Here is a 24,956-nt window from a genome sequence, read left to right on the forward strand (position 1 = left end):
TTTTAGCATAGCACGAAGAAGAAATTGAAGCAAAGAGAAGTACAAAGAAAATGGAAAACCCCCAACTCATGTAATCATTGGCTTTGTTAAATTACTGTGAATTTGTTTAATCTTTGTCCAAATAAGAGTGTGTAACAAACACACATACAACTAGCAACCACAAAACTAATCAATTGACAAATATCTTTTGAGATATATGCCAGGCAGTGTTCTAGATGCTTAGCATACAGCAGAGAACAAAAGAAAGACTGCTATTCCTGTGAAGTATACATTCTGGTCAGGGGGACAGATTTAACCAAAATATAATAAATAAGCTACCTAGTGTGTTAAAAGGCAATGATTGCTATGGGAAAGATAAAATACAATAGGGAAAGGGGATTAGGATTCTTGGGACATGATTGGGGGTAATTTGCAGTATTAAATAAGGAGGTCAAAGCAAGCCTCATTGTGAAAGTAAATTTAAGCATAGACTTAAAGGAAGTGAGAGAGTTAGCTAAGCAGATATCTGGACGAACATTCCAGGCAGAAAGCAAAGGTCACAGGGCTGGGTGTGCCTGGCACTGTTAAGAAAGAGCAGGGAGGCCAGTGATGGTGGTGGTGGGGTTAGATCTTATAAAATGCTGTGGGTTATTATAAGGACTTTGGTGTTGCTTTGAGTGAAATGGGGAAGCCATTCAAGAGTTTTGAGATGAGGAGTAAGATGAACCGACAGATTTTAAGATCAATCCCGGCTGCTGTGGTAAGGAAATACTGCCTGGGGGAAGGAGGAGAAGCAGGGAATTAGGAAATATTAAAGTCATTTAGGTGAGAGACAGGACCCTGGCTTTGAGCAGGGTGGTGGCAGTAGATGTGGGGAGAAGGAGTCAGATTCTAGACATATTTTTTATTTTTTAATTTTTTTTAATTTGTATTTTTTAACGTTTATTTCTTTTTGAGACAGAGAGAGAGAGAGAATGCCAGCTGGGGAGGGGCAGAGAGAGAAGGAGACACAGAATCCGAAGCAGGCTCCAGGCTCCGAGCTGTCAGCAAAGGGCCCAACGCGGGGCTCGAAATCACCAACTGTGAGATCATAACCTCAGCCAAAGTTGGACATTCAACTGAGCCACCCAGGTGCCCCCATATTTTATTTTTTTAATGTTTATTTATTTTTGAAAGAGAGAGAGACAGACCAAGCATGAGCAGGGGAGGGGCAGAGAGAGAAGGAGACAGAGAATTCCAAGCAGGCTCCATGCTGTCAGCTCAGAACCCACTGTGGGGCTCAAACTCACGAACCCCATGAGATCATAACCTAAGCCGAGATCAAGAGTCACACACTTAATCGACTGAGCCACCCAGGCGCTCCTAGCCATATTTTAAAGGTAGGAACAAAGGGAGCCAAAGGTGACTCCAAGGTTTGGGGCTTGCACAATCAAAAAGAGTGAAGCAATTGACCATAGTTACTAAAAATGCCTGACTCTAAATGCAATACTACTGTAGAACAAAAATTTGTATTTGCTATAAAATAATTTGGAATCTCCTTAATACTGCCTTCCCTAAACATTTACCTTATTTATCAGAAGTCAGTTTCACAACTGTAGTGTTTAATTTTGAATAAACTCTATTTGCTAAATGGTCTATTGCTACGGATATCATTTGCTTTATTCTTTTAGCAGTGGAGAAGGAAACAGGCTTCTCTAGCTTCTCTTGTGCAATCCTTTTGGGCAATTTCAAAAATTGAAGTAGGTTGACTTTTTAGATGCTGTTCATTTAAAAAATAACATTAACAGCAGCTAGCATTTACTGAGCACTTATTCACCAGGCCATGCACTAAATTGTTTCACATACATTGGCCTCACAGCACCCCTCTGAGGCTGGAATTACTTTTTTCATTTTAGACATGGAGAGGTTAAGAAAATGTTGAAATATTTTGCCTGGGCTAATTAGTAGTAGAGCCAGGATTCTAACCCAAGTCTAGACTAGAGCTTTTAAAAACTGTACAAACTGTCTACTTGACTGTTATGTAGGGAGGGACCAGAGAAGGGGTATGGAATTGTAGCACTATTTTGTCCCTAAGAATTATTAAAGCTTTAGGGTTTCCTCTATCTTAGTCTATTCGGGCTGTTGTAACAAAATACCAAAGGCTACGTGGCTTGTAAATAACAAATACCTATTTCTCACGATTGTAGAGGCTGGGAAGTTCCACCCTTTGGTGTCTTGTGAGAACCCAACTCCTGGTTCGTAGTCACCCATCTTCTCACTGTAACTTCCCATGATGGAAGGGGTAAGGAAGTCTGGTGACCTCTCTTTTGTAAAGGCACTAATCCTATTCCATTGGGCTTCACTATCACAACCTAATCATATCCCAAAGTCCCACATCCTAATACCACCATACTGGGCATTAAAGGGGATATAACAATCTATAGCAGCCTCTTTTGTTAGTGATCAGTATAGTTTTTAATATGCCTATGTTTTAACTGAGTTTCATTGGTCACATTCTAAGCCTTAGTTTCCCCATCTTTGAGGTAAGGGATCTAGACTGAGGATTTCCAGGTCTTTAAAAATTTCAACTCTCTCAAGGCAAGACATATCCTATCACTATCAGGGATTCATTGTAGAAGTTCTCAATGAGGTAGAAGTTAAAGAGAGCCTGGAAGTTTGGCAGAGCCTGGCCCTAAAGGTTCTGATAGTACTTCTGCTCCTTCCACTAGATCAGTGGTTTTCAAACTGTGTTCCCAGAGGAACGCTGGATGAAAATGCCTGGGCTTTTCCAGTACTTCTTCTGTTTATTAGCATCAGCCCATTTTCTTTTCTTTTTTCTTTTTTTAAGTTTATTTATTTATTTTGAGAGAGAGTGCGAGTGGGGTAAGGGCAGAGAGAGAGGGAGAGAGAATCCCAAGCAGGCTCCAGCTCTAAGCTGTCAGCACAGAGCCTGATGCAGGGCTTGAACTCACGACGAGATCGTGAGTCAATATCAAGAGGCAGATGCTTAACCAACTGAGCCACTGAGACTCACTCAGTGAGTCACTCACTCACTCACTGAGACTCACTGAGTCCCCATCAGCCCATTTTCAACCAAAATAGGTTCACTCTGATCTATTTTATAGAGTTGGGTTTCATGTTAAGATTTCATTCAAATAAAACAAAACCCCACGGTTCTACTTTGAGTTATCTGAAACTGCCATTCTAATTGTTTCTTATACTTTAATGTGTATATGAACCACTTCGGGATCTTTAAAAATGCAGAGTCTGGGGTGCCTGGGTGGTTCAGTCAGTCAAGCCTCTAACTTCGGCTCAGGTCATGATCTTGTGGTTTGTAAGTTCCAGCCCCGCGGTGAGCTCTGGGCTGACAGCTCAGAGCCTGAAGCCTGCTTCAGATTCTGTCTCCCTCTCTCTCTGTCCCTCCCCTGCTCTCTCTGTCTCTCTCACATACACACACCCACTCTCTCTCTCTCTAAAAAATAAAAATAAACATAAAAAAATGCAGATTCTTATTCAGTGAGTCTGGGGTAGGGCCAGGGATTCTGCATTTCTAACTCCTGGTGGTGCCAATGCTGCCAGTATGCTGGGCCTGAATATAGCAAGGACCAAAATGATCTCTAGAGCTTTAAAAACTCTACTCAACCAAAAAGACTCCTTGCTTATTTTCCTCAGTATGATTTTAAGTTTACCAAAATGGTAAATTCTAGATTTCATCTTCTCCTACTCCCCAAGTTTTAGTCTCCCTGACTTTGTCTTTCTAAATATCTGTCTCATTCTCTCAGTGCTTCTCTTCTGTCTCTCTTTTGAAAGGTAAATATTTAAATTTTTGGACACACATTTAAATATCTTTCTACATACAGTGAACATTGTGCCTCAGCCAGTTCATCTTAGCAAGAGCTAACTATGGATGGTCTGGGAAATTTGCCACAAGTGAGTTATTTAAAGGTAGTTATGGTGACATTCTCTTCTAAATTTAGCATCTTAATGAACTTCTCCAGATTAAGGAGTAACTGTCTTGCACTCTTCCACCCTTTGTGTGAAAAATTTAGTACATACTTGAGACTGATTATTTTCTTTCCTGTGTTAGAGACTTCAAACATTTCCTTTCTCAAAATACTTCCTCAGCTGGCTTTTCCCCACATTATCCTTTTTCTGCAGAGGGGGAAGAGCTTCGATGACCAGAGCTGTCTTTCCCTAAGCCTCTACATAGCCCTATGTCTCCACATCCAACTATCAAATGCAGGGGTCAGCAATCTTTCTCTTAAAGGTCTAGATAGTAAATATTTTCAGCTCTATGGTCCACAGGTTCTCTGTTGCAACTACTCAACTCTTCCCTGTAATGTCAAAGCAGCCAAAGACAATATGTAAATGAATGTGTGTGGCTGTGTTCTGTTAAAACTTTATTTACAAAAGTGGAAGGCAGGCCAGATTTGCCACCCGCCCCCTCCCCCACCTCCAAGGCCACAAGTTTGCTGACCCTTGATCTACATGCAAGTTGAAACTGAGCCAGTCAGATTACAGCTCCTGGGAATTTGGAATTGGGACTGGGAAACTGAGTTAAGTAATAACTAAGAGTTGCTAAGCAGGAAAGTTGGGCAAACTGGGTGGAGCCCAGAGATGAAGAGCTGGGGCCACTATTTGGGGCAGCCATCATAACGTGCCGGCAGACAAGTAAGCAGAGAAGCCAGTTTGCAGGGGAAATGAAGCAGACATACAAAGAAAAGCTCAGACTAGAGACCAGAAGATGAGAAAGGGTGAAAGAAAGTTCTTGTAATGTTGGCTGTGCTTCCCACAGTTTTGTCTCATATAATCCCTGCCTATTTTTATATTTGTTCCTCCTTTACTTTAGCCAGCTGGTATGAGTTTCTGTTTCTTGCAACCAGATAACCCCTAAGTCGAGCAACCTTTTATACTCCAGACATTCCAAATGACAGATAGTTCTCTGACATGAACAGTCATGCTCTCACACAACTGAGGGTTTGCGAGGTGTGGTTCCACTCCCCACCCCAACACTGCCACTTCTCCATGTATTTTTCTTTCTGCACATTTTGCTCAGGCATTATCGCCTGTGGCTGAATTAGGACTTGGTTCCCATTGCTCCTTATGTAAAACTCTATCACTGCACTTTTAATGCCACATTACATTTTCTGATTTGCTTGTCTATAGTTATAACTATAGCTTTCATCTCTATGCTAGGTACAGGGCCTGGTACATAGCAAGAACTTAATACAGACGTAAAGGTACACAATGGTAAATATATCTCTAACACAGGGATAGGTTCTAAACACCCTGAAGGCTCAGGATCCTCAGATACCCCTTCCAGCTTCATGAGCCAAAAGAGAAATAATATAAACTGATAAATTTATTAAGATGTAAAAGACTATAGAAATATACTCAATATGCTTTTGTACTCAACTTTGCTAATAGTATTGTTCAAACATATGTTCTCACTGAATTTTTTGTCTATTTTATCAGCAGCTGAATATGTTAACATCTCCCACTAAAACTGTTGACCTTTTTATTCTTCCTTATAGTTCTGTAATTATTGCTGTATGTGCTATGACATTATGTTATTAGGGGAATATAACTTAGATTTTTAAAAATCTTCCTGGCAAATTAAATCATTATCATTATGAAGTCTCCCTTTATCTCTATTATTGCTTTTTGTGTTATAGTCTACTTAAATCTGATATTAATATAGCTATTCAAGTTTTCTTTCAAGTATTGTATGGTTTAGTTTGTTTCTATCCCTTTTCTTTCAACCTTTCTGCATTTTTATATTCTAGATATATCCTTTGTAAACAGCATGTAGTTTTTGATTTTTTTGTCCAGTATGACAATCTATGCTAGCTCGTTACATCAACTGGTGGCCCCAGATTTATCAACAGCTACTAATACTTACATTCTTCTGTAGTTCCCTCCCCTTGACTCTGGGATTGGCTTATAATTTGCTTTATTCAAAAGAATGTGGCAGAAGTGACAATATGCTAGTTCCAAGTCTAATCCTTCTGGAAGACTCAAGCTTGTGCATAAGAAGTTTGCCTATTCCCCTGGAGAGACTATGTGGAGAGGAAGAAGTCATGGAACTACTTACACAAAAACCAAAGAATTCAATTAACAGTGAGAACCAAGGCCCCATACATATGAGCTCAGTAAAGCTGGTCCAGCTAATCTCCAGCTATTGGAGCCATCCTAGCTGAGGTGCCAGCCATGAGAGTGAAGCAGCTATCTGGGATGTTTCAGCCCCAGCAGACATCACCCAGAGATGAGATGAGCCATTCCCTTTGGATCCTACCCAAATTCCTGACCCACGGAATCATGATATATAATAAAATGGTCATAGTTTAAAGTTACTAAATTAGGGGTAGATTGTTAAATAGCAATAGGCAACTAAAACAATTTTTTTCATTAAATTTGGATTTTTTACTTAATGTAATCAGTGATATATTTGGGTTTAAGTCTATCATCTTATTAAGTACTTTTTTTTTTTTTTTAATGTTTATTTATTTTTGAGACAGAGAGAGACACAGCATGAGCAGGGAAAGGGCAGAGAGAGAGGGAGACACAGAATGTGAAGCAGGCTCCGGGCTCTGAGCTGTCAGCACAGAGCCCGACGCGGGGCTCGAACTCACGAACTGTGAGATCATGACCTGAGCTGAAGTTGGACGCCCAACCTACTGAGCCACCCAGGCGCCCCAGTACTTTCTATTTTTGTCTTATCTATTGTATGCCCTTTTATTTTTCCTATCTTGCATTTAGGATAATTACTTTTGATTCTCCATTCCCTTCTTCCCCCTTTTAAATTTTTTTTTTTAACGTTTTATTTATTTTTGAGACAGAGAGACACAGAGCATGAACGGGGGAGGGGCAGAGAGAGAGGGAGACACAGAATCGGAAGCAGGCTCCAGGCTCTGAGCCATCAGCCCAGAGCCCGACGCGGGGCTCAAACTCACGGACCGCGAGATCGTGACCTGAGCCAAAGTCGGACGCTTAACCGACTGAGCCACCCAGGCGTCTTCCCCCTTTTAGATTGGAAACTGCATAGTGTGATGGTTAATTTTATGTGTCAATTTGGCTAAACCACAGTGTCCAGATATTTGTTCAAACATTATTCTAGATGTTTCTGTGAAGGTGCTTTTGGATGAAATCTACAATTTAACTGGTGAACTCTGTGTAAAGCAGTTTGTGTAAGCCACTCCATAATGTGAGTGGGCTCATTCAATCAGTTGAAGGCCTTAGGAGAACAAAGATTGACCTTCCCTGAGCAAGAAAGAATTCTACCAGCAGACTGCCTTTGATCTTGAACTGAAACTCTCCCTTAGGTCAACCTGCAAGTCTATCCTGCAGATTTTGGATTTATCAAGCCTCCAAAATCACTTGAGCTACTTTCTTAAAAAAGTGTCTCTCTTTGTGTGTGTGTGTGTGTGTGTGTGTGTGTGTGTGTGTGTGTGTGTATACATCCTGTTGGTGCTGTTCCTCTGGAGAACCTTGACCAATAACCATAGTCATACTATTCTCTTAGTGATTATTCTAGAGATCACAAGATACATTCTTGACTTATCAGAGTCTACTATTAATTGTAACTTTTTTCCATCCTCGTAGATGATGAACAGATTTTAGAATACGTGATTCCATTTACCTTCTCCTAACATATATACCATTATCATACATTTTTAAATACAAAAGACATTACTATTATTGGACTACATAATCAATGTCAATATTCATTTAGATTTACCCACATTATTTATCTTTTTTTCTTAAGCATGCTTCACACTCAGCGCAGCCCAACACGGGGCTTGAACTCATGACCCTGAGTTCAAGACCTCAGCTGAGATTAAGACACCTAACCACCTAACCAACTGAGACACCTAACCAACTGAGCCACCCAGGCACCTCATTACCCACAAATTTGTCATTTTAGTTGATCTTAATTTCCTCATGTATCTCTAACCTTATTACAACTGGGATCATTTTCCTTCTGCTCAAAGAATGCCAGTGTGAATCTGCTGGTGACAAATACTCTATTTTGTTTGTTGGAAAATTTAAAAAAAAAAATTTTTTTTTAACGTTTATTTATTATTGAGAGACACAGAGCGTGAGCAGGGGAGGGGCCAAGAGATGGAGTGACACAGAATCCTAAGCAGGCTCCAGGCTCTGAGCTGTCAGCACAGAGCCCAATGCGGGGCTCAAACTCACAAACCACTAGATCATGACCTGAGCCAAAGTCAGACACTTAACCAACTGAGCCACCCAGGTGCCCCAGTGACTAAAAATGTATTAATTTCACCTTCATTCTTAAAATATTTGCTTTTAATCTTTTAAAGTTATTGAGCCATGGGGCGCCTGGGTGGCTCAGTCGGTTAAGCATCTGACTTCGGCTCAGGTATTGATCTCGTGGTTTCTGAGTTCAAGTCTGGCATTGGGCTCTGTGCTAACAGCTCAGAGCCCGGAGCCTGCTTGGGATTCTATGCCTCCCCTCCTCTCTGCCCCTCCCATGCTCATGCTCCGTCTCTCTCTGTTTTCAATATAAATAAACGTTAACAAAAAAAATTTTTTAAGTTATTGAGCCATCATTTTTTGGCTTCAAACTATTCTGTTATAAAGTCAGTTGTAAGTCTGATTATTGTTTCTTTAAAGATCAACTCTTGTTTTCTCTAGTTATTCTTAATATTTTTCTCTTTGTCTTGGGTTTTAGCAATTTTTTCATGACGTATTGATGTGTCAACTGTATGGATTAGAAATATATATATGTATATATACATGAATCCTCCAGGGGTTCATTAATTCACATATTATTTCTGCCCAATACTGTCTTTCGTTTCATTCTGGAATTCCATCTATGTGCATATTAAACTTTATCATTGTATCTTCTATGTGCCTTCCCTGTGTTCTATATTTTCCACCCTTTTTCTTCTGACTCATTTTGCATAATTTCTTCTCACTTATCATCTAGTTCACAAATTCTATCTTTATCTGTGTCTAATATGCTGTTATAGCCATCAGTCCTTATTTTCAGTTATGGCTGTTATAGCCAATAGTCCTTATTTTCAGTTAGTGAATTTTTTGGTTCTAAAATTTTCATCTGATTCTTATTTTCAAGTTTCTAGTTATCTGTCTAAATTTTAATCTTGTTCTATTTACTTATACATATAAATCATTGTTATTTTTATTTATTTTATTTTATTTTATTTTTATTTTATTTTTGAGAGACAGAGAGACAGAGCTCAAGCAGAGGAGGGGCAGAGAGGGAGACACAGAATCTAAAGCAGGCTCCAGGCTGTGAGCTGTCAGCACAGAGCAGGATGTGGGGCTCGAACCCACAGCGAGATCATGACCTGAGCCGAAGTCGGATGCTTACCTGACTGAGCCACCTAGGCTCCCTGAAAGCATTGCTATTTTTAAATCTAAGTCTGATAATTTCACTCTCTGAACCCCTTTAGTTCCATTTTTTGTTATTTGTTGTTTCTGTTGTTTTTCTTATTTCTTTGTGTGACTGATTATTTTTGATTGTGTACTAGACATAGTTTTTGGAAAATTATACAAATGATTTGAGGCGTAGAATAATATTACTTTACTCCAAAGAAAATTTCAGTTTGCTTCTGCCAAGGGTTTTGGGGGAATTGACTTAAAGGAACTACCCTAATCCAATCTTAGGGTTGAGATGATTTGAAATGGAGATGTTGACCCTTTACATCTAGGATGTAGCCATTTGGATTCCCTGTCTAAAGCAAGTTCAACCAAGTTATCCTCCTTCCCCCTTTGAACATTCTGATCTCTAATCACTATCCCCCATTCCTATTCATACTCTCAGCAACCCTCAGATCTTGGGTTGGTAATTTCTATCTTGTTAGCTCTCTAATACCTTTGAGCTGATAATTTTATATTTTTTTTAAATTTTTTAACGTTTTTATTTATTTTTGAGACAGAGACAGAGAGAGACAGAGCATGAACGGGGAGGGGCAGAGAGAGAGGGAGACACAGAATCGGAAGCAGGCTCCAGGCTCTGAGCCGTCAGTCAGCACAGAGCCCGACGCGGGGCTCGAACCCACAGACCGCGAGATCGTGACCTGAGCTGAAGTCGGACGCTTAACCGACTGAGCCACCCAGGCGCCCCTGAGCTGATAATTTTAATATTTTGTTAAGTTCTTCCAGTGTCGTTAGTAGAAGGATTGGTCCAAATTATTGCCAATACCAGGACTTACAGAAATGTAGGTACTGTTAAATATATCTAGTTGTTCTTAGAGGTACATTGAAAAAGATCCTCAAAGGAAAAAACAAAACAAAGCTAGACTGTCATCTGCAATTCTATCTTTTTAGCCCCAAGTAACAGACCAGTACTTATAGGGCTGTTGTATCTTAGTCCCGGTATCTTGTGATTTGAGAAAAGTTACTTTTGTATCAACAAACGTTATTATTTTTTTTAACTTTTTAAATATTTATTTACTTTTGAAGGGGGGAGAGAGAGAGAGAGACAGAGCATGAGTCAGGGAGGGGCAGAGAGAGAAGGAGACACAAGAATCCAAAGCAGGCTCCAGGCTCTGAGCTGTCAGACAAAGGCCAATGTGGGGCTCCAACTCATGGGCTATGAGATCATGACCTGAGCTGAAGTTGGACACCAAACTGAGCCACCCAGGCACCCCTACATTATTATTATTATTTTTTAAATATTTATTTACTTTGAGAGCAAGAGAATGAGAGTAAGCAAGCAGGGGAGGGGCAGAGAGAGAGGGAGAGACAGAATCCCAAGCAGGTTCCACGCTGTCAGCACAAAGCCTGATGTGGGGCTTGATCTCACAAACTTGATCTCACATGACCTGAGGCAAGATCAAGAGTCAGGCACTCAACGGACTGAGCCACCTGGGTGCCCCGTTAACAAATATTATTGACCATCACCTCGGTCCCAAAACTGTTCTAAGCAATTAGACTATAAGAATGAAAAAGATATGGGCATTGACTTCAAGGGTCTTCAAGTCTACATTCTTTATTGGTAAACTGTTTATTTTTAGAATCATCAAGTCATGATCAAAGTGTCTTTGTTAAATATATGTAATACAATAATAAATGCATTTAAAATGTAAATGTGTATATTTGAGTTCCTATCACTTTTCTGTCTAAATATGAGGGCATTTCAAACAATATGTTCTCTAATGTATTTGCCTTCCAGTAAAGTTTCAAGTACAAAAGTATTTTGGAGAGGGGTGCCTGGGTGGCCCAGTTGGTTGACTGTCTGACTTCGGCTTAGGTCATGATCTCATGGTCTGTGAGTTTGAGCCCTGCATTGGGCTCTCTGCTGTCTGCAAAGAGCTCTCTTCTGATCTTCTGTCCCCTTCTCTCTTTGCCCCTCCCCCACTGGTTCTCTCTTTCTCTCTCTCAAAATAAACTAAAAAAAAAAAAATTTTTTTTAAGTATTTTGGAGAATGAACAATACAAACTTCACAGGAGATCTTAAATGCCAGGATCCTCTTTTTCCTAAAGAGTTAAGCTCTGGTTTCACAGCCTTTTTACTCTTGTAAACTCCTGGGTAAAGCTACTCACCCTGAATCATCATTAGTTTTAATCACAGCTTTTTCTTGAGAGGTGTTCAAAGTCCTCTAAAATAGCCTTTAAGTATACAAGTATCCCTGGACTCTAAACTAAGTGTGATAGACTTCCTAAGAGACCTGAGCCTTACCTGCAGAGATTACTTAAATGTGCCCAGCCTGTCTACTGAATCAGTCATAGACAGGACCAGCAGAGAGATGTTAGTGGATGCCAATGCAGTATTTTCATTATTTGACCTTGTACAAGTTACATAGCTGTTCTGGATTTGTTATTGTATCTATGATAAACTGCGCTCCTAGATGACATGTCTTGAAAGTATGTATTAATGCCAACTCTCAAATTCTGTGATTCTTCTAGAGTTGAGGAGGACTGTTTGGTCACCTGAGTTTAAAATAGATGAGAAGGAAAACTAGAAACTAAAGTTCAATATATCAAATAAGATACTATTACAATAATCTGTAGGGAGATGAAGACCCATATTATATTAGTGATCACCATGGTCAGCAGATATAAAACAAGACAAAGGTATGAGGAGACTATGGCTTTCCAGAAGCCACCTCCTCTTAATCTTCCCTTCCTTCTTTGTTCCCGTTCTACTGCATTCTTCCTCCAGGAACTTCCTTCAATTTGTCCACATGAGGGGGCAACAGTGATCGCTCTGAAGGGAGAAAATGAAGCAACTCTTGCTTCTATAAAGCATATAGTACATTTGGATTGTGGCCGCTTAATCTAAGTGCAGTTATGAGGCCTTTCAGACAGTGTAATGAGAAACAAATGGAACTAGCAGAGGATTTTGGACAAATCATATAGACACAGTATTTTCATCTGCGGAATGATGCCTATAATTAATTCTGTGTCTCTGTCATCCCCCGAGCTTGACTTGCTTTATTGTCAGTAGGCAGCTTGTTTTATGCTCAGCTCACTTGACTCACAGCCCGCACACAGTGAATATCCAGTTAACATTCATTGTTCAGGAAAAAAAAAAAAAATGAACCTTGTATGCATCAGTCCCTGTGCAGGTCTCTTTCACACACGTTTACTTTTAATCCGTTCAGCACATCTGTGATATAGGTATCACTACTCTACTTTTTAAAGATGTGGATAAAGATATTTAGAAATTTAGTGATCAGGATCATAATTTTAGTAAAATGGAGCCTTAGTTCTGCCTCTTATTTCTGTCAGATTATTTTTCTAAGCCTTGGCTTCTCTGTAAAGTGGGAATTTCTAAGAGTTAGGGCAGGGTTTGTAAATTTAGCAAAAAACAAAACAAAAATCAGGAAGTTCCCAAATGGAACATTCTTTTATTAAAAAAATATTCTACATTTACCTGAAATTCTGACTTTGGGCACTCCTGTATATTTTATTTGGCAACATTATCTTAGCATTATGGTTATGACAATGCATGTAAAGAACTTACCTCAGTCCCTAGCACTTAATGAGGGCTCAGGAAATGCGATGTTATTAAATTTTGGATCTGATTCCAAAGTCCTTTTTTTCACCACAAACACGCTGAGCTCAGTTTCCACTTACAATTTCAGTGAAGCGAGTGTGATATCACTTTAAGTTCATATTAATGCTTTACCGCTTCCTACAGCGGTTTCAAAGCCCGACCCATGGCGGAAAGCTCTTGGGGAAACCCACAGAAGCTCGGGCTGTTGGGGGTCGTCGCTGCAGTCCCATCACAGGCTTCTCCAGCCGACCAGCCAGGAAGGCCACCCTAGCCCCGCCCCCGCGCCTTCTTGGCCACTCAGCGGCCGCGCCGCGCTCCGCCACACTCCTATAGGTTCTGCCGGGACAGGCGAGGCCTTTCCATTTTTCCCGCCTTCCCAGCCCCTCCTCAGCCCGAAACCGGCACTGGCCCACCACGTCTCCGCCCTGCCTTCCGTGCGAACCCCGCCCTTCCGGACACTGCATCTCCCTTCCTTCCCACCCGCAGTTCAGCACGGCCTGCGAGGTCCGGGGCCCGCCCTTAGGTAGGAGGTGGGAGGAGATACCGGGAGGCGGGCCGAGCCCCCTCCGGAGGGGGTCGCGAGAGGCGGGGACCGGAGGGAAGGGCGGGGCTAATCTCCTTGGCGCCGCGTTGCCATGGCAGCGGGGGAGGGTGCAGGGAGGGGGAGGAAGCGAACGGGAGGGGGATGTGGTGCTGCCGCGGCCGCCACCGCAGCTGCCGCTGCCTGCTCTTTGCCGCGTCTTCCCGGAGGCGGCTGCTGGAAGCCGCCGGGAGCAGCTGTGGTGCTCTGCCATATTGTGTCTTCCCCTGCCCGTTCCTTGCCTCCCCGCTGCGGCTGCAGAGCAGACGGTGAGTTCCCGCGGAGTAGCGCCCTCCTGGGCGGGCGCTGCCGGGCGTCCGCGCTCCCCGCCCCGGCCCGCGGCACAGCTCCCGGGCGCGGAGGCAGCGCGTGCGGCCGGCTCCCGGCGTGGGGCGCGGAGGCGGCTGTCCCGTGACGCGCCCGGACATTTTTGTCCTGTGAGGAATTGGCGCCGGCACGGGGTTCTCCCCTGCGCGCGGCTTGAGTCCTGTGTGGGTTCCCGGGGGGTGTCGAACCGAGGGGAGCGCGGCTCCATGAGGGTCGTGTTAGGAGGTTCGAGTTAGGAGTTTTTCGTGAGAGGTAATGACCGCCTGGGAACGGGTGTCGTCTGGCGGAAACCGCTGCGAGGGGTGCCGGCTCTCCGGGAAGGTTCGGAGGTGGCCCCGGGCACGCTTAGGGCTCAACTCAGGGCGCATCTGCTGTTAGAGGAAGTGCCCCAAGCCCCTCGGGAGTGTGTGCGGCGCCCCCTCCCCCGCCTCGAAGTGGAACGAGACGTGCCGGGCGTGGAGTCCTGGTCCGGCCCCAGACGGACTGGCTGGGCCCAGCCAAGTAGTGCCCAGGGAGGCGCCTGACGCTGCCTGGAGTGAACTTCAAGCCCCAGGATTGCCGGGCGTTCGGGGGACAGGGGCGGGCCCCGGATGTAGGGGTGGCCGACCCCGGCACTCTCTGGCCCCTCCTCCAGCGGGCGCCCTGGGGGCCTCTCGAGGAGGCTGTCTTGGTGGGGTGGGAGTTCTAGGGTTTTCAGCGCTGCAATATGGACACTTCCTTTTGGCTGCTTCTCTCGGGCCCGTGGTTATCTCTGCCCTTGTATCTTTTGTCGGGGAGGGGGGTGGGGTGGGTGAGAGGTACTGAGGGCCTGTGCGAGGCTCTTCAGCCTTCTGGGTTCGCCCCACCAAAGCAGCGGCGAGTCTGAAAACCCCGGAGGACGGGGGCAGTCAGGGGAAGGAGGCCCCTGTGAGTAGTCCTTCATCCTCCACTCTTACTCAACTCCGCCCCTTTTACCCCTTTGCAGAATGCCTGTTTCCACCTTAGCTCGCGGGAGTGAGAGTAGCGAATTCAATAGGGTACCACTCTCGGGGTCTTCTTGGACCTGATTCGTGCTTTAAAGTCTCCTTAAAAGCAGCCCCTGTACTCCGTTTTCACCTTACAGGAAAAAAGTCTTAGCGTGCAAAAAAACGGCACCGTCTTTCTTCTACCCCAACTCCGAGGCGGAGGGCGGTTATTTATTTCCAGGTTAGTTTGTGCTGTTTCTCCTGTCTTCCTTCTGATTGTGACAGCCACGTGGCCGGCTGACTGTAATAGAGTGCCCTAGCGCCACTAGGTCTGTGGCTTCACTGGTAGGCAGGGGCTTTGTAATCGTGCTGTAGCCTTGCATCCACATTTATTTTTGTGTTTTCTGAGATGAGGAAGTGGAAAAAGCTGAACTGTTCACGTCTATCTCGTCTATCTCTGTTCCATCCGAATTGTAAGACTTATCTCTGTTTCCTTGAAGTCCTTGTAGGGTATATATTGACGTTTTTGCCTTCCTCTGCTGTTTGATGATTCATCTGTAAAATCTCAGCAGTGTTAGGTACCAATGAAGGAGTGGTGGGGAATAGAATAGCACATTATGGAGTTTCCCAACTCTGGAAAAACATCGTTTGTATTTAAGAACCATTAGTGACAGGTTCTAAAGCAATCAGAAATAATCACATTCTGGAATATTTCTTTTTGAGTTTTAGAAAGTCTTATTTTTTTCTTTTTATATAAAAATGTGACCTGAAAGGATATAGATAAATTATGAGTGAAAATACTTGTTTAGGGATGAAATAAGTACTCGTTTGATAAATTATGAGTGAAAATACTTGTTAGGGATGAAATAAGTACTCGTATGTGTACTTTCTTAGCTCTTTTTGGAAAAGTATGAACGCTTAACGTGAATGTTAACATGAACAGATTTTAAGGAGTGAAATTTAATTTTGAGAATATATGAAAGTAAAGGGTCAAAAGGTTGAACATTTAAAAATCCAAACTTTTGGAGAATTTGGAAAATTTTAGAATTTAAGTGTAGTCCATGGATACTAACATCATTTTGTGAATGCTTTGGTGGATTTGAATTATTCCTGTAACATATGTTTTTATTTGAATCAGTTTTACTTGAATATTGCTAAACCACAGGAAGCATTTAAAATGTGTAAAAGAATTATGTAGAGAAGTTATAGCAGCACTATTTATTAGAATTTAATTATGCCATAACAATGGTTCTCAATCAATGAAGTTAATAGATAAAAAGATTGGAAAGGCTTCAGTGCCAAAAAGATAATGAGATTGAGAAATGACTATTATGTGCTGACCACTGAAAGCAATGCTTAGTTGAGAAAGAAAAGTAAATGTGGTGATGAAATGCCTATATAAAACAGGAAGCACTGAAAACATATGCTGTAAGATAACGACATTATTAGTTATGGGATCTATTGAATGAAACTTTAAGAAGTGCCATCCAAACAGGACTTGTTCTTATGGTAGCTTATTGCTTAGCTATCATTGTGTGTGTGTGTGTGTGTGTGTGTGTGTGTGTGTGTGTGTGTGTGTGTCACTTTTAGATTGTTGTCTTTTTAGTAAGTAGGTTTTACATAAATGCAAAAAGTCCTCCAAAAATAAAGTTTTAAGGGCCTAATGCTTTGCTGATTTCTTAGGAAGAAATGGAGATCTTTGATTTGATCCTTATTCTTTGATTGAAGAGACTAGATTAACACCAGTGAAAATTTAAGAATTTACTGTGTGAGAAGATGTAATTAGGAGTTAAATTGTATACTGCAGGCAAGTGGTATAAGGCTTAAAAGGAGAAGGAACCTAGAGGGTTTAAGTAGTTAGGGGAGGCTTCTTTAAGAAATAAGGCTCTTGATTTCTAAAGTTTAACATGTTACTCCCATTGGGTTAATCTTTCTGAAAATTGTATCACTCTCATGTCAAACATGAATTGTGTTACCCTTAGGTCAAGTATGAATACCAAATTTCTTCTCAGGGCTTTTCAAACTTTGGTCCTTGTTTAATCCCATCTTATCTTCCACTAACCTTCAGGAACTGTTCTTTATTCACTACTTCAATGTGGTATAACAATTTTACTTATCTTTGCTGGTGTAGCATTTTTCTGTTGGAAATATACCTGCACACATCTTAACCGCTGAAGAAATACTCAGGCTTGAGTCTCGACTGCCCTGAGAGCCTTAGAATCATAGAATTTTAGACCTGCCTTCACCTCCCCAACTGAAAATTCTTTACCTTTTTGAATAGCATGTAATTCTTTTGGCTGTAGCATTCTATGCTGCCTTGTTTTCACTTAATAAATACTTTTTGGGGGGCGCCTGGGTGGCTCAGTCGGTTAAGCGTCTGACTTCGACTCAGGTCATGATCTCGCAGTCCCTGAGTTCAAGCCCTGTGTCGCACTGTGCTGACAGCTCAGAGCCTGGTCCTGTTTCAGATTCTGTGTCTCCCTCTCTCTCTGACCCTCCCCCATTCATGCTCTGTCTCTCTCTGTCTCAAAAATAAATAAGCATCAAGAAAAAATTTAAAAAAAACACTTTTTGAGCCCTTTTCATGTTATAGGAACTAAGGATACAGCTTTGAATAAGATTCCTATGTTCTTTTTTTTTTTTTTTAATGTTTATTTATTTATTTTGAGAGAGAGAGAGAAGAAAAGAGAGAGAATCCCAGGTAGGCTCTCCACTATGTGCGCAGAGTGTGATGCAGGGCTTGATCTTACAAAATGTGAGATTGTGAGATCCTGAGCTGAGCCACCCAGGTGTCCCTCCAATGTTCTTTTTTAGTCATTTTTTTAGGTTGTTTTTTTTTTTTAATTTTTTTTCACATTTATTTATTTTTGAGAGACAGAACGAGGCAGAGCATGAGCCGGAGAGGGGCAGAGAGAGAGCGGGGACACAAAATCTGAAGCAGGCTCCAGGCTCTGAGCTGTCAGCTCATAGCCTGATGCGGAGCTCGAACTCACAGACCATGAGATCATGACCTGAGCCGAAGTCAGTCACTTAACTGACTGAGCCACCCAGGCACCCCTCATCTTTTTAGGTTTTATCACCCTAAGAAAATTATAAAGTCTTTGACCACCCAGAAGAGTCTTATTTTCCTGTGTATATGTGATATGCTTTGTGAGTATTGAATTATTTTCTGAATAAAGGAAAGGCAAGACTTACGGAATGAGGTAGAAAGATGGACGGAAAGATCTTTACAAGTGAAGGGTACAAAAACATAACCAATTATGGATGGCCTTAAAGGTATCACTTCTGAATTTAAATATGGTTTAGTACAAAAAAAAGAGATGACATTTGAACCTAGGAATATAATAAAATCCTTATTGAGGAAGGTTCATTTGACAGCAGTGTTAATAGTAATTATTAACTGCGGGAATGGGAGGCATGGGAAGGAGAGAGATCTACTGAAAAAAAATTAATAACTTTGAAAGGGAAGTTTGGAAGGGAAGCATCATCAAGAAGATGGTGAGTTTAGCTGAGTGTAAGATGCGTGGGAGAAAGCAAGGGGAATATGACCTTTAGTGACTAAAGATTAAAGATGTGGGATAATCACTTCAATATAGAAGTGACAGCAAATGTTATGAATTTTTGTCACAGAGTTAATGAAATGTTGAGGATGAAGAATGATACTTCGGGAAACTAAAATTCAAAGGGATTTGCTTTGATTATATGTAACTTCATAATTAATACTATAGACTTGTACAATGTCTACAGTATTGTTTATTAATAACTTTATTTCCACTATAGGAGAATACTATCTTTGTCTTACTACCAAACATAGAGGGACGAAAAGAAGGTTTGTCATCATTTGTTTCCAAGGGATTTTGATTCTTGTATTCCTTATTTTCCTTACTCTGTTTTCATTTAAGTAACCTTTTTGTTTTAGAATAGTTTTACATTTACAGAAAAGTTGCAAGGTAGTACACAGAGTATACCTCACTCAGTTTTCATTATTGTGAACTGCTTATATAACTAAGGAAACGAAATTGCTACATTTCTAAGAACTACGCACTTTCTTCAGATTTCACTAGTTTTTCCCTAGTGTTCTTTTTCTATTACAGAATTGCAAATTCTCAAACTTTTCTTGTTTTTGATGACTGTGACAGTTTTCGGGAGTACTAGACAGAGATATTAGAGAATGTCCCTCAGTTGAGATTTGCCTAATATGTGAGGGGATAAATGATTCTTAATGATTAGACTGGAGTCATATAGGTTTTAGGGAGGAAGACAACAGAGGTGAAGTGCCATTCTCATCACATTACTCTAAGGGCACATAATAACAATATGATAAAATTGATGATAATCTTGATCACTCTTTGAGGGCTTTGTTTGCCAGGTTTCCACCCCCTTTCCTTCCATACTCTACTCTTTGAAAGCAAGTTACAAAGCATATCCCATGCTCAAAGCCTTAACCTAATTTTGATTCATATATTTTTTTATTTCCCTCAACCTAATTTGCTTTTCTATAAATATTTAAAGTTGTATAGATATTTATTGAGCATCTACTGTATTTATGTGCTAAGAATATAGTGGTGAGCAAGAGAATTCTACTTTCCTAGAATCTGCCTGTTATAAATGTAAAATGGAATTTATCCCCTCACATAGATCTTGGTTTCACTGAAAGTTATAAACATAATATTACTATGGCCTAAAAGGCTAAATAAATCTCTTTACTTAAGTAGTCATGTAGAAGATATGCTTATTATCATAAAGGTTAACTGCCTTTTGTACCAACACAGATAACAAAAAATTACTTTGATTCTCCCCAAATAGATGTATTCCTGTTAAATTGCCAGGATAGTTTAATTACCATTAATTATCCTCAGATCCTATAAAGTCTACAGGTTGTATAAGAAAATTCTTGGCTTTTTTTTTTTCTTTAAATATTTATTTTGAGAGACGTGCGTACACAGGGGAGGGGCAGAGAGAGAGAATCCCAAGCAGGCTCTGCACCGTCTGAGCAGAGCTGAAGACAAGGCTGGAACTCACAAACTGAAAGATCATGGCCTGAGCTGAAATCAACAATTGGGTGCTTAACCCACTGAGCCACCCAGACGCCCCAGAAAATTCTTGGCTTCTTGATTGTACTTTAATAGTTATTTGGTGTTTTTGCCACTTAGAAGTGGTCTGAAAGATATATTGGGGAAAACATACTGGGAAAAGAACAGACCCTGTGTTCTCCTCTTTGTGAGAGGCTATAATTATTTATTTATGGAAAAGAAAATGCAGTTGAAGAAAATAAACATTAAAGTTTTGAAAGTGATGATGAACTTTGTTGGAGGGAAGACACTGTATACTTAGTGGAAGAGTGATGCCATTGTAACATTGGGAATGTTATTGAGAATATTATTAATAAAACAGTGTCAATTTTATTGGACAATAAAATTTTTGTTTAAAGTCTTCTTGAATGAACATTTTAGTTATTTTTTTCTAGTTAACTAGGTTAACTACAAAGTGCTCTTACTTTGAACTCTTAACTGAAATTTTTTCTAAAATGTATTTAATACATTTATACCTTTCACACTATATTTTACAGCCCACTGAGCATAATTTAATATTTAAGTTAGAATTTTTTTCATGTTTATTTTTTGTTTTTTAGAGAGAGAATGGGAGAGGAGCAGAGAGAGAGGGAGACAGGATTTGAAGCAGGCTCTGTGCTGAGAGCAGAGAGCCCGATGTGGGGCTTGAACTTACGAACCACGAGATCATGACCTGAGCTGAAGTCAGAGGCTTAACCAATTGAGCCACCCAGGCGCCCCTTAAGTTAGAATTTTGAGACAGAGTTAACATAGTACTTTTGAGTTTTATTCATAACCTTAGAGGTAGAGAATTGAGGAAATTGATAAACTTACATCCTTATGGTTTGTTTCTTTATCTTAAAAGAGGAAATAACAGAAAAAGAAGAGATTTCTTGTAAGTTAAGATTTTGCTGTTCCTTTTTTTGTCCCACGCCTTTGTCCAGCTCCTCCATCCTTAAAAGTTCAGTTTAAATGCTACCTGTTGTATGCTGATTGAACAACATTCAGTAGTAGTCCTAGCAATAATCACTATCTTTTATTGATCACCTACTCTATTCTGGCATGGTATTATACTGGACATGTAGTTATATGATATATAGAGTATAATATGTATTAATTCCTCTTAACCCTACAGGAAGTATTTTATTCTTATTGATAGAGAAAGATAATGAGAAGTTATGTAAATGCAGTGCTAGGTATTTGAAACCAAATCGTTAAAATTTTCAAAATGCATACTCTTTGTACTGTGACCTGAAGTCTTTAAGAAATGGGTATTTGCCAGGATGAGACACTTGAATCTTGATTTGTCTCCTGGAAGGAGTAGGGGAAAATACATGGTAGGGGGAAGAAACTGATATTTCCAGACCATCTTCCCTCATTTGATGCCTAATTTATAGAATGCCTAATCTGTGGCAGCAGTGCTACTACTTTATTGTTATAATGAGTTAAGTAAATGGTGTTAACCCCTTGGGATTCAAGGAGGTTAAGTCATTTGTCAGAGGTTGTATATATAGAAGTTTGTTGGCTGATGGGTCTGCCTTGCTCTTTGACTTTTCTAGTACAGGGTGCTGCTATATTTATTCTTTTATTTAAATATTTGCTTACTAAGTGGTCTGTACTACAGCATAAAAATGAATGTATTGAGTGCTGCTTGCAAGGATTTATATTCTAGTGCAGTATTTCTTAAGTGGATGATAGAACCTATGTGGTAAATTGTAATCAGCATTTCTTTTAAAAGATTGAATAGAAGAGGTACCTGGGTGGCTCGGTAAGTTGAGCATCTGACTTCTGCTCAGGTCATGATCTTACAGCTTGTGGGTTCAAGCCCCGTGTCAGGCTCTGTGCTGACAGCTCAGAGCCTGGAGCCTGCTTTGGATTCTGTGTCTCCCTCTCTCTCTGCTCCTCCCCCACTCACGCTCTGTCTTTCTCTCAAAAATAAATAAACATTAAAAATATTTTTTAAATAAAAAATTGAATAGAAAATTTCAGTGTGTTATATGTGGTTAAGTGTAAAAGTATGATTTCACTTTGTTTCAGTTATATATGTATATCATGGATCTCTACAAAAGTCATAAATAGCAAGTAAGTTCTATAATAGGGTTCTATATAGGATGCTAAGCAAGCAGGATGGGAAAAAAAGTAATTCAAGGAAGTCCCTTCTGACTACTACTACTAAGGCTTTACTGACTCTGAGCAGTTCTAACAAATGGGGTAGAGAGCCTTAAATTCATCTAAAAACCGAAAGGAGTGAAAGAACATAGTGGCACACAGTAGTGCCACACAGGAGCCAGATTTTTCAGGGAGCTTACTAGGCCAATGGTTTTCTGGAGTCTCACGGTGTTCTTTTGTTAAAGAACAAAAAATACATGGATACATTTGATTGTATCATATAATCTAGAAACAGTTTTAGCAATAGAAAATTTGACCATATAACTGTATGTAGTGTAAAATGGTGACCATGAACATAACTGTTCATAAAAACAATAACAACCAAAAATTGGTTAAGCAACTTTGAGGTGACTATCAAATAAATGTTACTTTTCTATTTTTTTCTTGTGTTTTGTCAACGGCTGGCTTTTGCTAGCATACTAATGGTAGCAGGGCCAAAAATTTTAAGAGAAAAACTTTATAAGAGAGAAAGTTGTTCCCTTTGCTTTGAATTAGGAAGACAGTCTTTTTTCAGTTCTGAGGACACTCAGGAGCCAGCTACTGGAATATTAATATCAGGCACATTTCTGAAGGCAGAATTGGCAAACTTTACCTACAGCTGTTTTTTTGTTTGGCTTGTGGGGTTTTTTTGGTTTGGTTTGATTTTTTTTTTTTAATTTTGAATTATTTGCCAACATTTAAATATTGGTACATTTCACATGAAATGACTAGAGTTCTGTCATCTCTTGAAAAAATTGAACATTATAGCAACATTGGCTTCATGTTCCTACATGGTGGTAATTGCCTAAAGCTTGTGAGTAGCTTCCTTCTTGCTGGTAGTTTCCATCATTCTTTGTTGTCTTACATCAAACCAGCTTCACCCACTTGTTGTCTATCTTGTCCTTGTAAGGCATTTAAATTGCCTATGTACTGTACTGTACTTTGTAAAGAGTTTTTAAAGGGGGATTTTGGTGTTTGAAAGATCGTTCTGCCATACTGGAGAATACAGATTGAAGGAATATGAGAAGGGTGTGGTTAGAATTTTAATGCAATAGGGCAGGTGAAATGCCCTTTTTTTCTTCCGAACCTGCAGTACCTTGTACCTTTCTCAAAACATTTACTATATATAGCTTTCTATTATAGTTGTTAATTATCTCTTCAGTCTAAAGTGTAAATACCTCATAGAAAATATGTGCTGGATAAGTGCTTGTTGAATTTAATTATATTTATTTTGAAGACTACCATATTTGTCACAAAGATGAATTTTCTTGGCAGTTTTAGAGTATCTCTACTGAAAAAAATCTTTTATGCATTTTAAATATTGCAGTTTATTCTAAGAATCAGTAAGTGTCAAATACGTTTTAAAGTATGCGAGAAACAGAACAGGTAGGTACTTTATAATAAGATAGAGTTTTATATTTTTCTAATGTTTATTTGTTTTGAGAGAGAGGGAGACAGAGAGAAGGCAGGAGCAGGGGGAGGGGCAGAGAGTGAGGGAGATAAAGAACCTTAAACAGGCTCTGGTGCTGTCAGTGCAGAGCCAGAGACAAGGTTCTATTGCACAAATCATGAGATCATCACCTCAGCTGAAATCAAGAGTCGGATGCTTAATGGATTGGGCCACCCAGGTGCCCTTAAGATAGTAGACTTTTAATTCATCATCCTGTTTGCCAAATATAAGGACGAAATATTGTGGGAAAATTGGTCTCTCGGTTTGCCGCATAATTCTATTACGTTGGTTTGAAGATTATTCCAAAAGCTTTTTGTTACTGTTTTCCATTGATATGTAGAAGTAGTTTTAAATTAGTATCTGTGGTTTTTGATTTTCCTAAATTCCTTTTTTTACTGTAAAATAAAATGTAGAAGAGAAAACAAATGTGTAATTTAGTGAATTATGAGACCGACACCCATGTAACCATCTTCCAGGTAAAGGGAGAGAATTTTGCCAGCTACCTTAGAAGCCCTTCCATGTATGCCTTTTCCCAAACATAGCTCCTTTCCTTCAAAAAATAACTAATAACCTGATTTTTTTGGAAACTGCTTAATTGAATTTCTTTTTTGTTTTATTACTATGTTTCCCTAGACACTATACTTAAGCTTGCATGCACCCTTCCTTCTTTTTGATTTTTTTTTCTTTTCACCTTCTGTTTTTCTTAAGACTTTATCTTTTATGTTTATTTTTTCTTATATTTCTTGAACTTAAGTCTTCATTCCTGAAATGATTTTTCCCTTTTATTTCGGATTCTTTCCTGAATTTTGTCATTTTTTCCTGAGCTTTTTAAATTTTGATATATATTTTTTCTTTCCTGTCTTACATAATTTTTTAGGTTCATTTTGAAATAGAAGCTCATTTTTATCTCTTCTGTGAGCATCTCTCGCATGCTTTCATTGTCTGTAGGATGTTATTTTATTCCCTTTTTTCTTTTATTTATTACTTTTTGTGTGTGGTATGGTAAGTACACTTAACATGAGATCTGCCCTGTTAAAAAATTTTTAAGTGTACAATACAATATTGTTAACTGGAGGCACTATGTTGTACAACAGATCTCTAGGACTTATTCATGTTGCATAATGGAAACTTTATATCCATTGAACAACTCCCATTTCCCCCCTCTCCCTTGCTTCTGAGTTTAACTATTTTCCTGTTTCTTTTTTCTTATTGTAACTTTGTATGATATTCAACCTCAATACTTTGACTTGTTTCTTTATATGAAAATAGTTTTCTTGAACTTTTAGGAGGAGGCTTAGTTCTTCTAACTTCAGAGTTCTCTTTTATTGTTTTTGTGCATCGTTAAAAAGAATGGTAGACGGCTTTCTGAGATTTCCTGGCTCTGTTCTGCTCTGACACTTCTATTTGGACCTTCTCTTTTCTTTATCTTGTTTGTCCTTAACCTGCTCAATTTTGTTTTCATTCCCAGGACTTTCTCTTAAGGGTGAGGTCTGTCTTGGAAGAC

The 24,956-nt window shown here is 40.0% G+C and overlaps 2 protein-coding genes across 4 annotated transcripts in view; one reads left to right on the plus strand and one right to left on the minus strand.

The window, feature by feature from the left end:
* LOC128773515 (uncharacterized) overlaps nucleotides 1–13,746 on the minus strand; it is a 74,822-nt gene extending 61,076 nt beyond the window's left edge. The window contains exon 1 of the mRNA XM_053890672.1: nucleotides 12,920–13,746. Within this exon, the coding sequence (XP_053746647.1) occupies nucleotides 13,102–13,746 (645 nt within the window). The 3' untranslated portion in view covers nucleotides 12,920–13,101. The remainder of the gene's footprint in view (nucleotides 1–12,919) is intronic.
* FOXN2 (forkhead box N2) overlaps nucleotides 13,643–24,956 on the plus strand; it is a 96,076-nt gene continuing 84,762 nt past the window's right edge. The window contains exon 1 of one of the 3 annotated variants that reach the window (XM_019415887.2): nucleotides 13,643–13,801. The gene's annotated coding sequence lies outside the window, so the exon portion shown is untranslated. Of the gene's footprint in view, nucleotides 13,802–14,651; nucleotides 15,045–24,956 lie in introns of those variants that run through there. The other 2 variants (XR_008417844.1, XM_019416041.2) reach the window with 2 other exon arrangements.

The sequence above is a fragment of the Panthera pardus genome, unplaced genomic scaffold (assembly GCF_024362965.1).
Source record: "Panthera pardus isolate Hobbes unplaced genomic scaffold, ASM2436296v1 HiC_scaffold_25, whole genome shotgun sequence".
Lineage (NCBI taxonomy): Eukaryota > Metazoa > Chordata > Mammalia > Carnivora > Felidae > Panthera > Panthera pardus.